The sequence below is a fragment of the Culex pipiens genome, chromosome 1 (genome assembly GCF_016801865.2).
Source record: "Culex pipiens pallens isolate TS chromosome 1, TS_CPP_V2, whole genome shotgun sequence".
In the NCBI taxonomy this organism is placed as follows: Eukaryota; Metazoa; Arthropoda; class Insecta; order Diptera; family Culicidae; genus Culex; species Culex pipiens.
This window is the reverse complement of record NC_068937.1, coordinates 95,205,569-95,229,012: the sequence shown is the minus strand read 5'-3', so window position 1 is coordinate 95,229,012 and position 23,444 is coordinate 95,205,569. Positions and strand designations below refer to the sequence as shown.

At 43.4% G+C, this 23,444-nt stretch overlaps 1 protein-coding gene across 1 annotated transcript; it reads right to left on the bottom strand.

Annotated features, from left to right (window-relative positions):
- Positions 1-1,969: 1,969 nt before the first annotated feature.
- Positions 1,970-23,194, bottom strand: LOC120424048 (uncharacterized). The gene is made up of 7 exons (XM_039588069.1): positions 22,451-23,194; positions 22,052-22,303; positions 18,090-18,176; positions 15,562-18,019; positions 10,022-12,098; positions 2,387-4,533; positions 1,970-2,327 (listed from the first exon to the last, which is right to left on the bottom strand). Exons 1-7 carry the CDS (start codon positions 22,604-22,606, stop codon positions 2,263-2,265), a joined length of 7,242 nt encoding a protein of 2,413 aa, XP_039444003.1. The 5' UTR covers positions 22,607-23,194; the 3' UTR covers positions 1,970-2,262.
- Positions 23,195-23,444: the final 250 nt, after the last annotated feature.

Below are 23,444 nucleotides of genomic sequence, written 5' to 3'. Positions count from 1 at the left end.
TCTCCATAGCCGCGCCCTAATCCACCAGCGACGTAAACCCGGTAGTCGATTCCGGTCCGGGAGGTGGCCAAAATCTACGACAAGCTTACTTACAAAAAAAATACAAACTGAATGTGATGTGAACTGTGAAGAGAACAAAATTTAAACGAAATATAAGAAAAAACTAAAAGTTCTGCAAAGTTCTAGAATCATCTAGACATCCTAACAAATCACTGGAAAGAAGAATCATCTTGATTGGTTGAGTTATGCTCGAGATCCGTTGAGTTGAAGTTACCGTTCCAACTTTTTTGGAGCCTTGGGCGTTGGAATGTTAATAAACCGCGTGCGTGAATAATTTTACTAAAAAGTCAAGTGTTTCATCTCGAGCTGAGATTCGAGCATCTCGCTCATAAATTTGTAAAGGCCTTAAGGAAAATTTTGTTTTAAAGGTTTGGCTCGCATTTTTTTTAATTAAAAAATTCTCATTAGCTCTCTGGCTGAAGATTCCGAAGAAATCAACTACCAACATACACCAAAGAACGATTAGATTAATTGTGTGACTTGAAGAGCCAATGATTCCTGAACCGACCCAGTTGAAGATCGCAAAAAAAACCGGACCAGGACATCGCGCGGATCAACCGGATGTGACCCATTTAACGGTGTGCAATTGCCTTCTTCCATATTCGAATCAATAGAATATCAATAAAAGAAAGTAGTTCAATTTTAATTAATATTCATATTTTCCGTTAAAATCACTTGCTGCCAGAAATAAACCCACTCAAAAAATAAAATGATACACTTGAGCTGAAAATTTTAAGGTAAGCTGTCAGCCACAGAACGCCAAAATCAACAAGATTGCTAGGATCAATTGAAAAAACTCTTGCGCTCGTATCTTTGAGACCCATACAAGAAAATCACCAAAACTGATATTTTCTCAATACGCGCAATAACATGTAAATATGTTAATGATTTGTTATAGCAACATCAAAGTTTGTTATTTTCTTGTTATTCTGAACACATTTTTTTTTGTTATTGGGCTCTGTTATTTTTACAACTAATCCGTCCATCTGTTATTACCGCCTGATCAAGCAAAAAAAAACAAGTTTTTAAAGTTAGTGTTTTGAATTGATATAACCGAGCCGGATCTGTTGAGGTTATGTGCAGATCGACCCGTTTTTGCATCTAACAAAATCTTTTTTTGTGTACTGCCGTTCTACGCATAATTGTCCCACGTTCAAAAAAGTGCAACTTCTCGCGATTGAAATTTTTCGACCGATTTCTGTGTTTCTACGCATAATTGTCCCGTGGGTTCCTATTCGCCCTATGTGTCCCTAATCGCCCCAGTTAGCAGTTTATCACCCTTATTTGTGATCCTCTTGCTATACAACAGGTAAACAAGGCATAATGCTTAGTAAAACTAATGATTCCGTGTAAGAAAATACTTGGTGGGACAATTATGCGTAGAAGTTCAACGATGGGACAAACAGACTTGGTGTTGTTTTTGATGAGTTTCCGAACAAAGTACCAGATTTTATGTGTTTTTCTTAAAGTACACATCAGACTTAACTTAAAAATGGCATAAAGTCAAAATCGTCAAAAACTGACATGGGACAATTATGCGTAGAACGGCAGTGTACAACATTAAAATCAGTTAATCAAACTTAATTATTTTCAATGGGGAATTATGAGACCCTAAACCGGACCGAATGGAAAAAAAAATCGGTTTTAATCCGTTCAGCCAGTTACAGAATATTTGGTTCACCCATTTTTCTACCCTCATCCCCACACACGAACATTTGCTCAGGATTTAATGATGTTTACATGAACGTAAGTTTAAAAGGGTTATTTCAGAAGTTCATTTTGGGAGTGATATTGAAGTTTTTCCTCAGTGAGGAAGGTAACAATAATTAGCTTTTAATATTTGTAGATACTTTGTTTAAGTGCAAATAGGCTTTCTTTTAAGTTCTCATATAAGATCAAAATTTTAAAATTTGACAGGACTTTTTTTGCTTTATTTTTCGTCAATGTTAAGAAGCGCACGCAAGCGCACTATATTGCTGCTTTTCTTTTTTTCTTAGAACACAGATAAAATACATCAACTGCTGCGCTGTGCTGCGCTGCACTGCGACAGCCACGGCCACGAATTAAGTTAAGGAGTGTACGCACGGCGGTACATACACATTTTTTGTTGTTTTAAATACAGATATATAAATACTTACGAAGCTATCGAATTTTTGTGTGTTGACTACCATCGTGATGTTGGTACACGTTGCTTGTGTGTGATTAGACTGCCTCGACCGAGTCCTCCTCCTTGACCTCGACGACTACGTCGTCAGGATCTAGAGATTCTACGGGGAAAGATGCGTTTTAATCAACTAATTAGGAATCGTGACGCAAGCTAACTCACCACTCCCATTCGTAACCGGCTCCTCGTCGGGAAGTTGCACGACAACATCCAGCGAAGATTCCTCCTCATCTTTAACGCGCACCTTCTTACTCTCCGGCTGCTCTTCCGACTCGCCAACCTTGACCGCGTTCTGGCAGTCGTGCGCGTGCTCGTTCGATCGCACCAGCAGTCCGTTGCGCATCAACAGCATTGCGGTCTTGCAGCCCACCGTCCGACACCGGTAATAGCGGGCCCGATCGCGTCTTGTGTGCCCTCCGACGAACATGGCGCCCTTGTGGATGAGGTACAGGCCACGCTTCTTGCCTTTGACGTCGATCAGCTCGTAGTCGTACGAACCTTCGTCCGCCTCGATGTGGGGTGCTTCTACTGGGGTCTCTGGATCGTCATCTAGGTCGATCGGTTCTGCGGTGGTGGGGTGGAGTTCGGTTGGGACGCTCGGGACGGGGATATAGTCGGGTTGATCGGTGTGGTCAGGCGGGTGGTTGTGACCTTCGTCGTTTGATTTGACCAGGGTTCCGTCGGGTTGTTTGAGCAGTGCTCCGCGGCATTTGAGCGGGATTCGCCGGCAGCAGCGCCAGTGTTCGGTGCCGTCTCGGCGCGTCAGGTAGTAGATGTAGCGAAAGCCTTCGTTGATGATCGACTGGCCGATGTACGGGTTGGCGCGGGTTGGGTCGCTTTGGCGTGCGCTGCGATCGAGCTCTGAGTGCTTTCGCTTGGCGCTGGCGGAACTGCTTTTGACGCTGATCGACTCCATCTTTTCGTGGTTGTGCTCGGGACCTTTGACGATCGTGCCGTCCGTGAGTCGGTACATGGACGCGTTGCAGCCCTTGCGGGCGCACTTCCACAGGACGGCACCGTCTTCGCGTCGATGAGCCAGGTTGTAACGATGACCCGCGAGTAGCAGCATTCGATTGCCGACCTTTTGCGGTTGCTCCGGAACTCCGATACCGTCGATCGCGGAGTCACTGTCCGCGTTGTCCGGCTTCGCCTTGTACGGAGGTTTGTGATCGTGCTGTTTGTCGCCAACGGGGGCCACACGACCATTCGGAAGCAGCTCGATCGGTACGTAACACCGCCGGTTGACGTTCGGGATGTACGTGTGGCAGTACCAAATACCCGCGCCGTCCGTCTTGGCCCGCGGAGTCGTGTACCGATGGCCACGATGCACCAAGATATTGCTACCATTCTTGTTCTGCACGATCTTGAACTCCTTCGAGCCACGACCCACCGGCCGCATGCCGCCAAGATCCGGCTTCTCGTGCTGGTGCAGCGCATCGTCCATGGCCATAACTCGCCCGTTCGTCAGTAACATCAACGACGCCGGACATGTCTCGCTCGTCTTGCACCGATAAAACACACACCCGTCGTGTTGCTTGTGCTCAAAGTCGTACACGAAGCCCTGGAACACGACAAAGTTCCGCTGAGCACTACTCTTCATGAATGAGTACCGCTTACTCCCATTGATCGCCTCATCACCCTCTTCGCACTCGTCATCCGACTCTTCGTTGAATGACAGCGGCGGCAATTGCGCAACCCTAACCGGCGCCGCCGAAGGCGGCCTTACAATCGGCGTCACCGTAATCGCCGGCGGCAACTCCGGCAACATCGACGCCATAACCCCACCCCCACTTCCTTCAACGCTCGGCGCATGCGTATGCCCCATCCCAACCGGATCCATCACCCGTCCATCCGTCAACAACCGCAGCATAGCCGGACACCTCTTCATCTTCTTCCGCGTACAGCACAACGAAACCGTCCCATTGGTCAATCGATTCTTCGCCCAGTACCGATAACCCTTATAAATCAACGACTCACCCCGACTAGTCTTCACCACCTTAAAGTCAGCATCCCCACCCTCGGGAATCACCAGCGGCGGATACTGCACCAGAACTTCCTCCTCCTCCGCCGGCTTTGCCGCCGGCACAACCTCCAGAGTCACCGGCGCCGACGTTTCCGCCGGAAAGCCCAAAAACTCCTCCTCCACCTCGACCTCGACCTTCGGACCTTCGGCGTCGTGGTTGTGGCAGGTGTCGTTCGAGCGGATCACGCGCCCGTTCGCGAGCAGCAGGATGCCGAACGGGCACTGGCGCTTCTTGACCTCGGTGCAGCGGTAGTAGATGCTGCCGTCCTTGCGGATCCACGTGTACCTATATTTGGTGGTGAATGATGAAAGAAGATGTTAAACTATGAAAAAACATGGTCAATGGCGTTATTGTTTGAACATTCGTGCTCAAACTCAATCCACTCCAACGAATCATCTCTGCGGCTAACTTCATGCAGTAGGCCTGGCCGCTTTACCGTTTGTGACGTTGCAATGCATTTTAATGCAACAGATATGATAATGTTCAGTGGGATAATCTTATTCTAAAATGAGCAGTGATGAAATTCGAGCGAGAAGAAGGAAAGCTTTGCTCTCGCGCGAGCGAGGAAGAGAACTTGTAATGCTTTCCTCTCCTCGCTCGCGGTCGCCTTTCCGATCGCGCTCTCCTTCTCGCCGAGAGCGCTCGTGGTCGCTAAGTGCTATTTATCAATTCGGTCCAAGCTAGCAACTTTATGATAAGGGAGCGTTCTTTTATTACGTAACGCGAAAAATCGGACTTTTAGACCCCCTCCCCCCCCCTCGTAACAAAATTTCCATACAAATTTTAAAAAATTTGTATGGAGCGTAACACGGCCTCCGACCCCCCCTCCCCCCATACTGCGTTACGTAATAAAAGAACGCTCCCTAAGGCTTATGAATGCGAACGACGCGATGGTAAAGAGATGTAACTTCAATTGCCGTTCAAGAGCCAAACGACATGCGACACCTAGTGTTGAGTAGCAGAACAGAGCGAAGAATGTCGATTGAAATTTCCGCCCTTTGAGGTTATGTATGCGAATTCTGTTTTGTTAAATTCCAGCGTTGAGAACAACTTTTGAGCAAAAATTCGAGCTGATACTTTGTTAACTTTTGATGCTCTATCATTTTAAACAATATTATTTTTTCAAAATTATTTTTTTTTCAATTTTTTTTTATTGCGTTAATTTATAGAGGGCAAAGAGTTAACAATCGTACTACTTGAATTTTTTCTCAAAAGTTGTTCTATGAGCTGTAAATTCAATTTTAAGTTTGCATTCCTATGTAACCGAACAGCGAAAATTTGAATCGTCATTCTTCGATGCTTTGCGCCATCTGTCGGAATTTTTGAGCTTTTGATCGCGAATCGCTGTGTCGTTTTTTTGTTGCCAACTTGTCTTGCTTCTCGCTCGCACGCAATTCTCGCTCGAGAGCTGTCCCGCTCGCGAGCGAAGGAGAGCACGGACAATCTGCAGCTCGGGACTCGCGGCGAGAACTCGAGAGAGAGAGAGAGAAATGTTTCTCGCGAGAATGCCAACAATGCTTTCATCCGAAAAATAGACAATTACTTTTCGACTGCAAATTTTATTCAATTAATATTTAAAAATTTGATTTGATTGATATTTGGAAAAATAGGGTACAATTTATTTATTTATTTCTAAATCTGTTTTTTTTAATATATATCTGTAAATATAAATTATGTCTATACTTCTCTGCGGCTCAAAAATTGCCCCATATGATAAAATAAAAAAAAATTGAACGGTAAATTAGTTAAGGGGCCTTCCATAAACCACGTGGACTCCCAAAACAATGTTTTAATGAAGCGTGTACAAACGATTTTTGTGGGGAAAAGAAACTCTTTATTTTTTGGATTTTTTCAGCATATATTGGCAATTTTGCGTGTATTACACGATACACGTAAAATTTGAATCATGCACGAAAAAATAATAAAAAATGTAAAAATATACACAAATAAAACAATAAAAAAAAAAAAAGAAAAATAATAATAGAAAAAATTACAAAAAACATAAAAATGCAACAAAATTTTAAAAAAGTCAAAAATTTAAAATTGTCAAACGATTAAAAAAAATGGCCCAAACAAAATTAAACTAATTTATTTAAAACCAGATAGTTTGACACCAACTGCTGTAAAACGTACGGGGTGACTTTTTAGTTTAACGCCCTCTTTACAAGTTTGGTTTGATAGTAAGTGTGAGACCCGTGTAAAATGTGACTGTTCGTCATAGTTTAGTTTGACTTTGCCAAACCAACGGGGTACAAACTAAAGAAGTGTCAAACGAAAAAGTGACGAGTGGGTTGAATGCTTGATTTTTTTTATTTTAAAGATTTCAAAATAAAAAAACAAAACTTTAAAAATAATCAAAATAAAACATACAAATTTAAAAAAAATTAACAAAAAAATTAAAAAAGACAAAATAAAACTTCAAGAAAAGAAAATACACTTATTAAATAAAAAAAATCAGATCCAGAGTTTTTTTTAAGGACCTATAAGCTATTTTCTTTCAAACAATCCGATGTCTCCGAAATCAACGGGTTTCCCTCAAAAAGCATCAAATTTTCCTTAGCATGCCATGAAAGCTTGATGAACACCGCGACGCCATATGTCAGGCAACTACCACGTGTATGAGAAACTGCTGGAATATTTATTTTCAAACCTTCTTTGAACTAGAATATGATCATTTCTGGCAATCCTGATAAAATTTAGTCTTTGCTAAGCTTTGAACACGGAAAAAATTGATGCTTTTTTAGGGAAACCCGTTGATTTCGGAAACATCGGATACTTTGCCGATGCGCCAGCTCTAGGTACAACGAATACATAAGCTCTCTTCAGGAAAAGTGTTCTCTAGACCAACCAAATGTGCTGATATTTGGCATGAGAGCCCCTATGGTAATGCCCTACAAGGGGAACCATACTAAAACTTGATCGGAGTACTTTTTGATGAACGTACCCACCCTAATGTTTGTAGGACCTATTCAAAAAAAAAACTCTACAAATACTTTTAAAAAAATATTAAATTAAAAAAAACAAAGAAAAAAATTAAGTTATACGAAATATTTTTTTTTAAAATAAGGCTGTTGCAAAGATTTTTTATTTTATTTTATTTTATTTTTTTCATTCTGGAATATAGAATCGAGGGCCAAGTTTTTTTTTCTAAATATTTGTATCGGCCTAATGAAGTAAAAAATAATTAAAACATTAATAAACTTGAAACAAACATAAAAATAAAACATGGTTGTTGCAAATATTTTATTTTTCAATTTTTTTTAAATTTTGATACAAATAGATGACAAATCAACTGGAAACAATTTGAAAAGGATTTTCCTGTGTTTGAAATGTCTGGGATCGATCAAAAATAATTAGAATTTTTGTGAAATTCCGTTGTACAGTACGGCAAAAAAATTGTCAACACTTATATATTTTGAAAACTATAATGATTGCAAAACAACTAGGTAGGTGAAAATGCATTTTAAAACACTTTTTCATTTAAATACCATGGCTTGTAATTTCCCCTCCCCCTCGGTTTTTGCCATAGTCGAAGGACATAAACTTCAAAAAATATTTGCGACGGCCATAAAAAAAAAATCAAACGAAAAATTAAAAGCATTACACAATTTGAATTTAAAAAAATCAAACAGATAAAAAAATTTAAAAGATTAAAAAAAATCAAAAGCATTTCAAAAAACTACATGCAGTCACCGAATGCTGCACGCTAACTGGTCTGAACGAAAAATTAAAAGGGGATCGCCGATGCATTATTTTTGATTGATGAAATATAAAAATAAAAGCTGCTAAAATGTATTTACAATGCTTTCTTTTAGTATTTCTTTAAATTGTGACTCGAAATTAAACAAAAGATTTTCTTTATTTATTGAACATAATTTTTGCATCCGCTAACCCCTCGGTCATTTCGGGTTGTTTTGGTTTTTTTGACGTTTGTCTGCTTTTAAACTGGGCTACGGCCCAGATATCGAGCGCCCAGTTAAAAACTAGCCCAGTTGTCCCCAGAGGTGGGCTTGTTTCGGTAACAAATTTGCGGTGGGAAAAACGGAGTTTTTTTATGGTGACAAATTTGATCTTGGTATTGATGAGACGGGAGCAAATTTGATTTGCACCACAACCGTGGAGGCAGCCTGAGTTACGGCATTTTCCTTAAATGTGCTTCCAAAAACTCGAGTCGTAGAGTCAATTCGCGATTAAAAGCTCCATAATTCCGACAGATGGCGCAAAGCATCGAAGAATGACGATTCAAAATTGCGCTGTTCGGTTATATAGGAATGCAAACTTAAAATTGAATTTACAGCTCTTGGAACAACTTTTGAGAAAAAATTCAAGTGGTACGAGTGTAAACTTTTTGCCCTCTATAAATTAACCCTCTAACGCCAATGGTTGCACCAGAGCACCACTATTTTTTCAATTCAAATTGAAATTTCTCGCAAACTAATGAATGTAATGATCTCATTATTCCTGCACAGATTTATTTAAGATGTTTACTGCCTCCAATTCAAATTCCATCCAATTTGGTCTATTCTGTAGAAAATAGCAAGGAAAACCGTAAAAAATCTCGATTTCGCTCTATGCGGGAAGGGGTTAACGCAATAAAAAAGATTTTGAAAAAAAAAAATTTGAAAAAAAAATATTGTTTTAAATGATAGAGCATCAAAAGTAAACAAAGTATCAGCTCGAATTTTTGCTCAAAAGTTGTTTTGAACGCTGGAATTCAACAAAACAGATTTCGCATACATAACCTCAAAGGGCAAAAATTTCAATCGACATCCTTCGCTCTGTTCTGCTACTCAACACTGGATGTCGCATGTCGTTTAGCCCGTTTCTCCGTTTTTTTGAATGAAAAGAACATGTCTAGAGTTTTTTTTTAAAGGACCTATAACCTATTGTCTTTCATATGTTTATAGGACCTAATAAAAAAAACTCTGGAATGTTTTTATCCAAGCAGTTTTGTCAAAAACATTTAACTTTTACCTCGCACCTCGGCCTACTACGAGCAATTTTAACAAAAGCAACAGAGCATACCAAACATATTAGATTGAAAATTGCTTAAGGGGTTACATACATGTAGAAAAACACAAAATTTCATATTACAGAAAATTGATTGAATCCACTAAAAAGATGATTTTCAATCACTCCAGAAAGTTTCATGAAGATATTACATGATTAAACTGAGTTAGAGACGATTTTAAGCTCAACATTTTGCCGTGCGCAAAGCGGACTGTCAAACTTTTTGAGCGTTTTTCTCGAAACACCGAGTTGATTTACGGGTGCCACGATATCTCGAGATGGGATGGACCAAATTGGCTGAAATTCGGGGTGAAGACTCTGGAGACATATCCCGTGTGCATGACGAAGCCCGATTTTGAAATTTTGCTTTTTTAAAAAATACAAAATTCAAAAACTGACGATTTTTTGTATGAAAAACACAAAAATATTTTTATCTTTTTTTAAAATAAGTTTTTTGAAAATCGGTCTTCGTCATGCACACCGGACCGGTTTAACGAGTCTTCACCAAAATTTTGAGCCTATTTGGTCAAGGCAGTGTTGAGATATCGTGGCACCCGTTTTTTGAAACTGCTAACTTCAAATAGCTATATCTCGACAATGGTACAACCAAATGTCTTCTAATTTGTTTTGATAATAGATAAAAATGTTTATTTTAATGCCCTGAAAACAGATTTTAAATAAAATTAAATGTATGCTCACACCAATGTATGTACATCTATGTAACCCCTTAAATAACGAAAAATATTCAAAATCAGATGCTTACCAGTATCGATACCCGCGGCAGACTAGAATCTTGTTGTTGCCCTCCTCCACGAACCGATAATCAGTTATGCCCTCCGTCTCCGGGATCGTCCGGTGCGCGGGATGGTTCACCGGAGTCGTATCACTACTGGTGACTACGACGACTACGTCGTCCTTTGGTTCCGGTTGTGGCACCGGTGCTGCGTTACTGACCTTGGCAGCAGCCGCCGCCGCAGCCTTCTTCACCGCACTCGGCGGCGGATGGTTGTGGATGATGGTGGCCTCGTTGGCGGCATTTTTTAGGAGGCCGTTTGGGAACAGGTACACTCCGGCCGAACAGTGATTGCTGCGGGCCCAGATGCACCGCCAGTGGGTCGTTCCGTCGTTTCTTTGGTAGTTGAGCCGGAATCGGTGGCTGTCGTGGATGAGGATGTCGTTTCCGACGCGGTTCTTCACGATCCGGTAGTTGCGGGTTTCGAGGGGTTCTTGTTGCGTTGGGAGTTGGTGAGGTTGTTGCGAGCTTCCTCCAACGGCCGTCGGTTCCTCTTTGGTTGACGAGTGGGAGTGATCTTGCTCGCCGGTGCTCAGCAGGCGTCCATCGGGACGAAGTCTCACGTAGGCGTAGCACTTGTACCGCTTGCGATGGGCGCAGCGCCAGACGGCCGAGCCGTCACTTCGGTTGTACGACAGGTAGTACCGTCGATCCTTGAAGATGAGCGTGTTCTGGTCCTTGCGATTCTTCGCGATCACGTACTCTCCGTGGTCGATGTATCGCTCCTCGTCGGCTTCGGTAATCTGAACTTCATCCGGAGGTGACGGCTGGACGACAACGCGCGGTTGAACCGGTTCCACAGGCTGCCGTATCGGCGTAGCCGAAGGAACTGGCTTCGCCGCCGCCCCTCCTCCGTGACTGTGTTCCTTCCCGTTGCTTGAGATCACGATCGTGCCGGTATCCCGGCAGAACAGCGCAGCCCGGCAAGCTCTATTCTTAAAGTGCACGCACCGCCAGTACTCGCGACCGTTCTTCTTCCGAACCACCAGCCGGTAGTAGAAGCCCTTGTGCTCGATTACGTTCCGACCAAAGTTGTTCGCGTCCGAAGTGGGCGTTGATCGCGCGGGAACCGCGGAAGCAGGTCGTTTCGCTGGATGCTTGACGACCTGCTGAGCACTTCCCCCGGGGATGATGTTCAAGTAGTCATACAGCGGGTTAACCCGCGTCGGCGCTACCGCCTCCAACTTCCTTGTAGACTCCCAGTTGGGTTCGTGGTTGTGCTCAGCGTTGTTGTTTCCCACGACGATGCGATCGTCCGGCATCAGGAAGATTATGACCCGGCAGCTGCTGTTGGCGCGACACTTCCACGAAGAACTTCCGTCCTGGTTGCGATTACGAATCGAGTACCGATAGCCGTCGTACAACAGAGTCATCTGACCCCGCTGGTTCTTGAACAATCGATAACTCCGATTCCGTCCACCCTCACCAACCGCCGTCGAAGGTTTGACCACCGTTGAACTCGAACCCGCACTTCCAACCAACGGCCCAGACGCCGTATGATTATGCTCCGACTCGCTCAACATCTTCAGCTGACCGTGCGGCAACATCTTGACCGCCACCCGGCAGCTATCGATCTGACAGATCCAAATCACGCTCCCATCCGGCAACTCCTTAATCTTCCGGTAGTGAAACCCGTTCCACTCGAGCGTATCTCCCTGTCGTTTGTGCGGCGTAGGTTTCTTTTCTTCCACCGGAAGTGGCACAGGCGGCGGCGGCGGCGTAGGCGCCCTCACCACCACCATCTTCTCCACCTCCACTGGCAACTCCGCCAGCGGCTGATGGTTATGCTTGAAGTCGTTCTCCTGGGGTGTCCCATCCGCCAGGATCGTCACGACGGCCATACAGGTGTTGCCGCCCATCGAGCAGCGCCACGAGGTGGTGCCATCGGAACGTTCGAGCCGCTTGCAGAACCGATAGCCCCGATGGATCAGACACTCGCGGTTGCTCTTGTTCACGCTGTAGTAGTAGTCCGGGTGTTTGGGCGCTGGGGTTCGGAGTTCTGGGGGAGCAGGTGCTGGTGCGGGGGCAGGTTCTTCGACGACGGGTTCTGAAAAAGAGAAAGTCATTAGATTTTGTTCGAAGCTTAAGGATGGCAACTCAAATACAATTTGGGATTCCAATAAAAAGATGTTGCTTGCTATCGAAATAAAATATAAAAAAAAAACTTTATAAATCTGCTTATATCATTTGAACAAGGGTGTAACTCAAGGTCAAACATACGGCAGCGAATGACCAAGAAGGTTAAAGCTGCCAGAAATAAATTAACTAAGAAGATTGCCAAATAATTTGAAGTGTTTTTTTTTTACAAACCTTAAAATATTTATTGAGTTTTAAGGCAAAATTTATTGTAAATCAAAGACTCAAACTTGGTCATATTTACTATCTTAAATTTACTATTCACAATTATTTTTTTTATATTTGCCTTTTTTTTTTTTTTTTTGAGAAGGTACTATAAGCTTTTGTCTTTCATATGGTTATAGGACCTATTAAAAAAAACTCTAGATCTGAATGAATATGGAAAACCTTCTTAGCTTTCTTCTTCTTTTAATATCAATCTCTTAAATTTACCTTGTTGATAAAAGAGATTAATTTTAGGTGATTCTGGGGACCCCTAACTTCATGCTTCCTCTCCAGTTGAGCCTGCGCAAAAGTATTGTTGATCGAATTTTATAAAACTTGCCTTTTGTAGCAACATTTATATTTTTATAACAAAAAATTAAAGCAGCAAATTTAGGGACCTTGATAAATTCCAGAGCCCAGCCCGAACCTCAAACACGAACAAAAGCCAAAGAATATCAGGGTGTGTTCTCATAACTCCAGAATTGACGTAAATTCGCAAAAGACGTCTTTGAATTAACGTCGAACCGATTGGTTTGTGTCTTCGGAAAAAGTAAACCGCTAACGTTTTTTATACTGGAAAACCCCGCCAGATGGCAGTGACCGCACATTTTTTGTAAAGGCTTAACTTTAGAAAACGACGAAACTCTGGAATAAATTTTGAAAATGACTTATATTTTTAAAGCCAAATATAAAAATTAACAATTTTACTGATTCGGGTGTTTAGGGTATTATTGCGACTGCTCAATTTGCGTTTAGGTGTTTTATGCCAAACTGAAGCTAGTTAGTATCAAGGAACTCTAGGTTAGACCGGGGCCAACATTAATTTCCCCGTCAACGAGTTTTTTTTTTTTCTAAAAGGCATTTTTGTTATCCGAGCTCCTTTTTCAGTTGATTTACATTTTTTTTTGTATAAATGAATGTGTTTTTAAGATGATGCATAGGTTCAGAGTAAAGTCAGTATGTATTTGATTGCACAATTGCACAGAGCTAAGTTAAATAATTGATAAATATATTTTCATTTTTAACACTTTGGTAGTTATGAGTTCTGAGACGATCGTGTTAAGCTTTTTGAAATTTAAAAGGCATATATTTATTATATTTCATCAATTTTTAATACAAAGGCGAAAATTTTTTACCAAAAAGGTAGCCGAAACAGCTTTAAAAATTTGCTCCAAGGACGGTAAAAGTTATGCATTTATTTTTCAAAATTACTATGTTTCATTTACCGATGATCTATATTTTAAAATTGTGTGAAAATATTCTCTTTTGTTAACAGAAAATCCACCCCGAATCGGGTCACATGGGGCGAATTGGGACAGTTTTAGCAATGATGCAGCCTAATATTTTGCTTTTTTAAGTGGTTTCGGTTAGACCAGATCCAGAGCAACAAAATGTGTTCATTCATTCTCAAATATAAAGTTTTCAAGTGCTCTAAAACGTGTTGTCCCTATTTAGACTGTAGTCCCGATTCGCCCCAGTTGACGGTATACCGATTTGCATTGCACTAAAACATTTGTTAAAATTTCCTGAATTCAGTCCTAACATATGTTAGTTTGTGTATTTTCATTTAAAAAAAAACTATCGCTTAACCAAAGGTTGGACACCCCTGCTATATTGATTTTTATATGCAAATCACCTACTTGTTGATTTCAACTTATCTACATTTGCAGATGATTTGATATGAAAAATTATGCTTAAGTCGTTTAACTCGATTTTTTATGGCAAACTATATTTGCGACTTCCATAATGGAGACTTGCATGCAATTTACGTCCGACGTTAAATCATTCACGTCACGACGTCAATTCAAGTGAAAGACGTAGTCCCTGAAACGGTTCTTCCACCTGGAAAGTTTGAGGTGGAAATTTTCAAGATTTTCCGGGAAAATCCTTACAAAAACAACTTCAAATATCTTTTTTAAAGTGAGCAAGCATGTTTACAAAGATTTTGCATGAAAAACATGCGTGAATTGGCGAAAAAATATTTACGTCTACAGATGAACCGGTAACGTAAATTCAACGACGTGAATTCAGGAGTTATGAGAACACACCCTCAGTGACGTTTTGGAATTTTGACAGTCTGAAACGCTTGAATTACCCCATTATCGGTTTCCCGCACGGGTCAAGTGGAAGTTGCTGGACGTGTTTTTAGTTGACAAATGTGATTTTTTTGTTTGTTGATTTTTGTACTTTTTGCGAAATTTCAGAGATATTGTAAAGCAAAACATTTTTTTTTTATTCCTGCAAAGCTTCTCAAGCCGGTCGCTCTTTTTTAATGCTTTGTTTGTTTGCCTGTATTTGTTTGAAGTAACGTCTCCCTGCATACATTTTGAGTTGATTGCAAGTTTGCCGCAAACAAGTTTGCGAAATTGACAAACTGACAAACACGAAAAAGTGCGAGATTGTTTATTTGTTTGTCATAGTATAATACCTGCTTCATGTTGGTAAACAAAGGACTCCATATTGCCAATGTTGTTTGGTAGCGTTTGTCAGCACGTTGCCGAGGCCCTGATAAATTCAGATTGATGAAAAGGTTATCACAAAGCAAAACTTGCTGTTGACAGTTGTTTTAGGGCAAACGTGTCTTTGTTTGACGATAAAGATTTTTTTTATTATTTGATTAAACGTTGAAGTTAACCAATCTTGAAAGTATTCATACGGAAATGCCACTCTTTTAGTAAAATTATTACAAAAATATTATCAAACATGTTAATTTCCCAAAGTGATTATCTAACCTTTTGTTTGTTGACTAATTTGGTAAGATTATGACTAAAAAAGCATAAAAAATAGAAAGAAAAGATTAAAATTCCTAGAATGCATTTTGAAAATTGTTTGAACAATAAAAAGATTCTGTGCCCTCCTTAGGGTTACAAGAATCTGTGCTATTGTCGCTGGACATTTAAAAAAAAATTGTGGAAAAAGGCAACATTTTCGAAGGAGGAAATATTGTCAAAAGTGAGATACTAATGTAAAATTTACCGTTCTACAATTTTATCGAGGATGCAAAGCGATCTAATTTAATCCTAAAAAGTTATAAGCAATTTAAAAGAAACCTTTTTGCATGAAATGATTTTTTTCACCAACTTCAAAGTACTACAGCGAGCAGGGCAGTTAAAAAATATATAGAAATTCCGATTTAAGTGACCACCCTGTTGTTTCCCCCTCTTACTCACCAATTTCCGCCCCATTCTCCGCATAGTACGCGTCCACCTGCTGCACCTCCCCGTCCTCATCGCCGCCCATATCGTCCACGTCCGTCTTGACGTGGTTGTGCGCTCCGTTCAGCACCTCCACCCGACCCTCCGTCGTCAGATTAACCGACGCCTTGCACGTCTTCTTGTTCATCTGACACGCCCACAGAATCGACCCATCAACCCGATCGCGTATCTTGCAGTACCGATAACCGCGATGCACCAAACTGTCCGTGTTGCGCCGATTCTTGATGATACGGAAGGTGGCTGGGCCGTCCGGTCGCGGGTACGGCCTGTCCGTCGCACTGTTGAACCACACCGACTCGTTGTTCTCGCCAGCTGCCGGGGTGGACTCGTTGCCGGCCATCCAGCCGGACGCGTCGTCGTCCGCCCCCAGAACCGTCTGCAGCAGCGAGTGCATGTTCATCTCCGAGTCGTCCTCGTTGTCGTCTTCGTTGATCTCGATGACGTCCGGGGAGGGTGGGGCGGTTTCGAGGGATTCGGCGGCGCCACCGTCCGCGGCGCGTCGTACGCTTTCGTACGGTTTGTGCGAATGTTCGGCGTTTTCGACCATGGCGAGCGTGTCGTTGGGGAAGAGAATGACGCCGGCTTTGCAGCCGCGTTGGGCCGCGGAGCAGCGCCAGAGGGACGTTCCGTCGACGCGGTCGCACTTTTTGGTGTAGCGATAGCCGGCGTGAATCATGCTCATTCCGTTTTTGCTGTTTTTGACGTAGTACCACTGGCTGTTGCCGAAGATTTCCGGGTCGATGGGGTAGGTGACCTCTTGGGGGAGTCCGTCGAGGTCCTCCTGATCAGCGTCTTCACCTTCATCGAGGGGGCGTTCGTGGTTGTGCTCGTACTCGCTGCTCTTTACGAGGGATCCGTCCGGGAAGAGTTCGACCGCCGCTCGGCAGGTTTTCTTGTTCATCTTGCAGAGCCACTTGACGGAGCCGTCCTGGCGGACGCGGATCTTGCAGTAGCGATAGCCGTCGTGGATGAGCGCTTCGTAGCCTTTTCGGTTGCGGGTGATTCGATAACCTCCGGCTGCTTGGACTTCCGCTGAGACGTTTGAGACGGATGGCGCAGCGGGGATCAGCTTGCGACGCATCGGAGATTCTTCAACGAACTCCACGTCCTCGTCTGGGATGACCTCTTCGGTGACTGGAGGTTCCGTCGTCTCGTGATCGTGCTCGTGATCGGTTCCCATCTTGTACACGTACCCGTCGCCGTTCAAGACGACCTTAACCCGGCAGACGCCACTTCGGTACGAACAGCGCCAGATGATCGACCCGTCAACGCGTGACCACTCCTTGCTGAAGCGATGACCTTCGAACACGAACGCATCGTTTCCTCTTTGGTTTTTAATGATCCGGTAGAACCGACTTCCGCTGCCTTGCTCCTGACGCTCCAGGTGCCTCTTGTCCGTATCGTGCAGATGATCGCCGCACTTCTCGATCGTCCCGTCCGGCATCACGATCGCCAACGCTCGACACTTGTCGTAGTTTCGCCGACAGCGCCAATAAACCGCCCCATCAACCCGCTCCCGATCCTTGCTGTACTGATGACCCTCGAAGATCAAACACTCGCGACCCTTTACATTCGTAGTTATCTCATAATCCTCAACTCCGTACTGCTGCTTGCCCGTCTGCTTCTTCTCCTCTGGCATCATCACTTCCAGACTCGACGACAACAGCGCCGCAATGTCCTCCGAGTAGTCCCGCTCGCTCTCCTCCTGTCCATCCTCCTCCTCCTCATCTTCAACGTCCTCGCAGATCGTGTAACCTCCCTCCACCACAAAGGACGACGACTCGTCGCCCTCACACCCCTCCACCACCTTGTCATGGTTGTGCTGTCCATGGTACTTGACCCGCGCCTCCGGATAAACATAAACCCCAGCCGAGCACCGATTGCCGTTCGACCTACACTTCCAGAACGTCGACCCGTCCATCTTCTGGTAGCGCTTACAGTACCGGTACCCACCATGAATCAACGTCTCCCCCTGCTTCTTATTCGCCACGTACACCAAACTATCCGCCTCGACCTGCATCATCTCCGAGTCCACAATCCCATCCTCGCCATCATCCCCCTCCTCCCCCTCCAACACTCCCCCAGCCGACATATCCGCCATCAACTCCTCCGGCGCGTTCTGCGCGTGACAATGCCCATTATTATTCGCCAACACGATCGACTCGTCCAGCATCAGATTGACCGCGGCCTGGCACCCGTTCAGCCGGCACCGCCAGTGCGTCGAACCGTCCCGCCGCGTAAAGTGCCGACAGTACAGATAGCCACCGTACACGAGCCGCTCGCGGTTGTTGGCCGCGATGATGATGCGGTAGTTGGGACGTTTGGACGATGTGGCCGCCTGCGTTTCGCCCTCGCTGGTGTAGTACACGTCAGCGTCAGCGTCTTCCGGGAGCGCTTCGCGCTTGATTGTGATCTGCGAGAAATGGTCAGATGGGTGTTACAACTGAGTCAATATTAGGGGGAACAAATAGGTCTGGTTTTACCTCATCAGTATGTAGAAATTGATTAGATTGCAAGAAATGCGACTGTTTCTTGACGTCTTTGGTTTTTGGAGTGCTCTTGGCAGCGATCTGGAAAACAGAGAAAAATTATTATTATTATTTTTTATAAGACAGGAATCATAAACTTCTACAGTTAATAAAATGACAACAAGTTTTTAGACGATTAAATCACTGAACGGATTAAGCTAAACTAATTTCAACAGTGAATGCAGTCTTCCCAATTCCTAAATTTTTTTAGACCGCGCAACTAAAGTGTGCAAAGTGCGGAGGAAACGACTAGTCGAATTTTTGAATAGCCCACTCGATCATCAGACCAATGAAGAATGGAAAGGATAAACGCATACATGAGCTTGACATTTCGGTCAAGTAGGTTTTCCATACGGATGGGCTACATGTTTATTTTACACGCAGCTTATTTTACACGCAGCTGGATTACTGCTGTGAAGTCACCATACAATTTTGGAAGTTGGACATACAAAATGGGTATGTCAATGTATGACATTCTTGAGACGGAGTTTTATGATCGATATGGTGTCTTCGGCAAAGTTGTAGGTTATGATTCGGAAAAAAGGGTACACGGAAAAAATCCAATTTTTATTTAATTTGACTTATGATCAATACAAGTTTAATTCCCAAAATACGTGATATTCTTAATTTAATTTAATCTCTACGAAATCGAGCTTTTTATTTAATTTTAATTTTTGAATTTTTTAATCCGGCTGAAACTTTTATGGTGCTTTCGGTATGCCCATAGAAGCCATTTTGCATCATTAGTTTGTAGATATAATTTTCCATACAAATTTGGCAGCTGTCCATACAAAAATAATGTATGAAAATTCAAAAATCTGTATCTTTTGAAGGTATTCTTTGATCGATTTGGTGTCTTCGGCAAAGTTGAAGGTGGATGGATAAGGACTACACTGAAAAATATGATACACGGTAAAAAAAATTTGGTGATTTTTAATTTAACTTTTTGTCACTAAAACTTGATTTGCAAGAAAATACTATTTTTTTTTATTTTTTATATGTTTATTAGGCCAACTTTTCAGAAATTTCCAGAACGGGCAAAAAATCTTCGACCGAGTTATGAATTTTTGAATCAATACTGATTTTTTCAAAAAATGTAAATATTGGTCGCAAAAAAAATCAACCTCATTTTTCGATGAAAAATTGAATTTGCAATCATAAAGAACTTTAGTGAAATGTTGATAAAGTGCACTGCTTTCAAGTTATAGCCATTTTCAGGTTATTTTTTTTTTAAAAGCAGTTAATATTTTTTTTTAAATTAGTGCCCATGTTTGCCCATTTTTGAAAAAAAAAAATTGAAAAGCTGAGAAAATTCTCTATATTTTGCTTTTTTGATCTTTAGATACGACCCTTGCTGAGTTGCTGAGATATTGCCATGCAAAGGTTTAAAAACAGGTAAAATTGATGTTTTCTATGTCTTCAATAAATATGTTTCGGAAACTTCGGTCTTTAGATAGGTTCAAAAAGTTGGGCCTTGCGTCGCGTATTCCCGTTTTGTGGTGGGACCTTTTTTGGAGCTCCTGTTTCTTGATAAAGTATGTCATCCTACTGGGACGGAACCTAATAATATTGGATTGGATTGATTTTCGATTGTTCTTTAATTTTCTTTGCAAAACAAATTTATTCAATAAAAAGTCCAAGAGCCTTTTAAAAGCTTGTGATAACCTGTGAACCTCAGAGTGATATTATTCGTAAAAGCAAACTTGATATTTCATGAACATTTAAACGTTTTACAATAGAGATCTCCACGGTTTCTCTCACGCACACCATGATTCTGTGTTAGTATTTGTATTTAAAGTAATGTTTTGGTTTTGATCGATTGTGATTGGCTGAATTCCAAGCAGCTGATTTTGTTTATACTATTTTTACACATACATAGGCAAATCGAGTAGATCAATCGCCTGTAAAAACCAGCTGTTAACCACGTGCTCGTGGTATAACAAAGGACACAGCTGATTTTGACACACGAATCATTTGTTTGCGGGTTTGGCAAACTGTCAAACACAAAAAAGTGCGAGTTTGTTTGTTTATTTGTCGTAGTATAATAGCTCCTTCAGTTGGCATTGTTTTGCTAGATTTGGCTTTGCTTGTGACTTTGCCGTAAGCGAGTTTAGAAAATGGGATGGGTTTGTTTGTTTACCATAGTCTAATACCTCCTTGAGTTGCTGTGCGCATTTGACAGGAGAAAAACGAGACTGAACGAGTGAGTTGCTTTTATTTATTTTATTTTTTTCGAGAATATGTAGACTTGATGTGACCTTGGAATTTGGCCGCCAGGTTCTCTGCCATGTGTGGCAGTGCGTGGCCGAATGGTTACGCAGTCCGCTTTGTAAGCGGATGATTCTGGGTTCGATTCCCATCTGCTCCAACCTTCCATCGGATGAGGAAGTAAAATGTCGGTCCCGGCCTTGGTTGTTAGGCCGTTAAGTCATTCCAGGTGTAGGAGTCGTCTCCATGCCATAAGTACAAACAACACACCAAACCAAGCCTACTCCGGTGGAATCGCTGGCGGCGGTTGGACTCGCAATCCAAAGGTCGTCTGTTCAAACACTGGGGTGGAAGGTTCCTAGGAGTAGAAAGAGGTTTGGGTGCTCTCCCCATTCAAGCCTTCGGACTCCTAGGTTCGAGCAGAAACTTGCAATAGAGACCACAAAAGACCCGGGGGTCGTTAATGTGGATGGTTTGATTTTTGATTTGTTCTCTGCCATTCTGAAATGGGTCATTAGAAGCACCATCAAAACTAATAAAGGCTAGGTATATCAGCAAATATGTCATGTCTGATACAAACTTTACTTTCCCATAGTTTCGCTGCCGACCAGCGGCTGCTGGTCGCCCTTATTAGTCGAGTCTTCCCACATGAATTTGCTATTTTTTCGATTGAAAGTAGATTTCAAAAAGATTGAAAAAATACGTTTTAAGAACAATGTTAGAGCTTTCCAAGGAATGTGTGTCTCCTGGTAGTGTTACTAGATTGCTCTTATATGCATTTGTACGGTAAGACTTATCTTTAAGAAGGTTTTATTGTTTCTGTTTCGATAATGTAATACTTTGTATGAGGATTATTTTTCTGACAAAGCTTAATGCAGTTAAAACCTGCTGTCTAGTTTCGCAAAGGAGGTTCTTATTTATAACTGTATAATTTTAATTAATCGATTAAAAAGCAATTTATTTGAAACTTTGAATATTTGAAGCAATTTGAAGACAAAAAATATCAATTGCTTTCTAATCTTCTATCTTCTTGAAAACACAGCTCCTAAATCTTCATTAAATAACCTTGTCCTACATTCCCCGATATCTCGACAAGTCTCGATCTGATGCCGGAGTTCATTTTACGATATTTGAATACAAATTGCATCACAACCAAAACTGTGCTTCTACTGCATTCGCTGCTCGCTGGACCCGCGTAGAATTTCGACATATTTTCACATTCCACGCGCGCGCTCTCTCTCGCGTACGTACTCCCGTATCAACCCAGCGATCCAAACTCACGGATGAGGAAGATGCACAAGCAGCGATGTTCTTTGTGCTCTACTACTGCTACAGCAGAATCTCGCGCTCTCCCCTCACTCTTGATTGCACCTGGTTTCGTTCATTCGGTCGCTGGAACCACCCTCCCAAAAAAATAAAAAAAAGGTTGAAAGCGTAACGCAAAAGTTGGGCGATTTGTTATCTTCCGCGAATATCGCCGTCCAACGAGTCAAGCGATAGTCCCAGGTCTGATCGATAAAGCCAACGAGGCGTGCGAGCCGAGAGTCTCGGCCTGTGTGTTGAACTCGACGACCGAGCAGGTCGAGAGTTAATCGATGACACAGCGCTTGAACGTGTTGTACTCTTTGGCTGTATCAACACATCTCGAGAGTCCAGCAGCAGCAGCACCACCAACTCGCGTATAGAAAACGGACCTGCGCCGTACTCACCTCGTCGTTCGCTGCCGTCAGTGGATGATGTCTTGACGATTCTTCGCCGCCGCTGTCGTCGTCCAGGTCAAGCTGCTTCTCCTGCTTAATGGTGACGACCTGGTCGGGCTGGGCCTGCACCAGCTGCCGGATGTGTTCGTTGTTGGTTCGGCAGAGCGCCCGGTACGCGTAAAAGTCGTCGATGCGGTCCACACAGGGCTGGCAGAGCTGGGCGTTCTGATCGATTCCCCCTTCGCCACCGCCGGCGGTGATCTGCGTGTGTGCGTTCAAGAACGTGCAGGCAGGCAGGCAGGGCAAGAGAGAAAAGAAGGGGAACAAGATGAAGAGGGGATTTTCACATCCGACGATGAGGTCGGATCGATATTTGGGATGGCGTCGTAAGGGAAGATGTGCGCTTACCTGTACGCTGGTGCACTCGTAGATCCGCTTCAGCAGGGATTTGGTGCCCTGGACGGAGCTGAGCTGCAGGTCGTCGGTGCCGCCTCCGGCAAAGCACAGTCGGCAGACCTTCCCGGCGACAGCTGCGGCCGCCGCGGCAGCCACTTGGGTATCCATTTTGTGCGACGATCGTTGAATAACTCTTCAACTCCACCAAACTTAGCAGATTGAACTACAACACGTAATCCACCGTCCTCTTCGTCCGAATGTTCTACCAACCAAGACCTGACTCGACGGTACGAGTCGGATCCATACTTTTTTCACCCTTCGCTATCTCCGAAGAACTGCTGCACACACAACCAGGACAACTCGCGTCCGCACACTGTTCAAGCTATTGCTCGGAGAGGCAGAACTTCGCTTCACCTCCCCCTTGTCCAAACCCTACCGCCCGGACCTGCTGCGCCGCGTTGTCTACAGGGACACAAACGCACACACTCTACATGAGAAAAACCAGGGCAGGGCGTTCAATATCCTGAACGCTTGCCTACCCAATCCACTTTTCAACCCGTCCGTAACGGCACAAAACCGCACCAACCCACGCCACTTCCGCTGCCACGGGATGCTCCCGGGTCCGGACCGTTCCTGGTGCACACTTCCGCTTCGCGGAGATCACTTTTTCACCGTAATTTACGCGATTTTCACCAGCGCGCGCGGCACGTCGTCACGAAGAACTTCTGCTCCTCTGCGCTAAATATTTATGTTTGAAGAAGCACCTCTACCAATACACTCGCACAAGAGTAGCGGCAGAGTAGATCAGAATCTTGGCGGACGGCGTCTCTCTCTGGTTGGTGGGCGACGCCTATGGAGGTGTCTCGCTCGTACCAGCAGGATCGGCGCCGCTCGGCCTGTGATGTCCTTTTGCTCGGGAGAGGTGGAGCGTGAGAGGAGAGAGCGGAGAGCGCGTTTGGAGATGTAAACAAAACAGATGTCGCGGTCCGCGAAAAGTATTGTGCGT

Excerpts from the sequence above, each read along its gene's own strand:
- LOC120424048 (XM_039588069.1), bottom strand. The coding sequence starts at position 22,606 with ATGGATACCCAAGTGGCTGCCGCGGCGGCCGCAGCTGTCGCCGGGAAG. Across the intron at positions 22,304-22,450 it reads ACGAGTGCACCAGCGTACAG|ATCACCGCCGGCGGTGGCGA; the intron begins GTAAGCGCACAT and ends GCACACACGCAG. Across the intron at positions 12,099-15,561 it reads GGAGAATGGGGCGGAAATTG|AACCCGTCGTCGAAGAACCT; the intron begins GTGAGTAAGAGG and ends TCTCTTTTTCAG.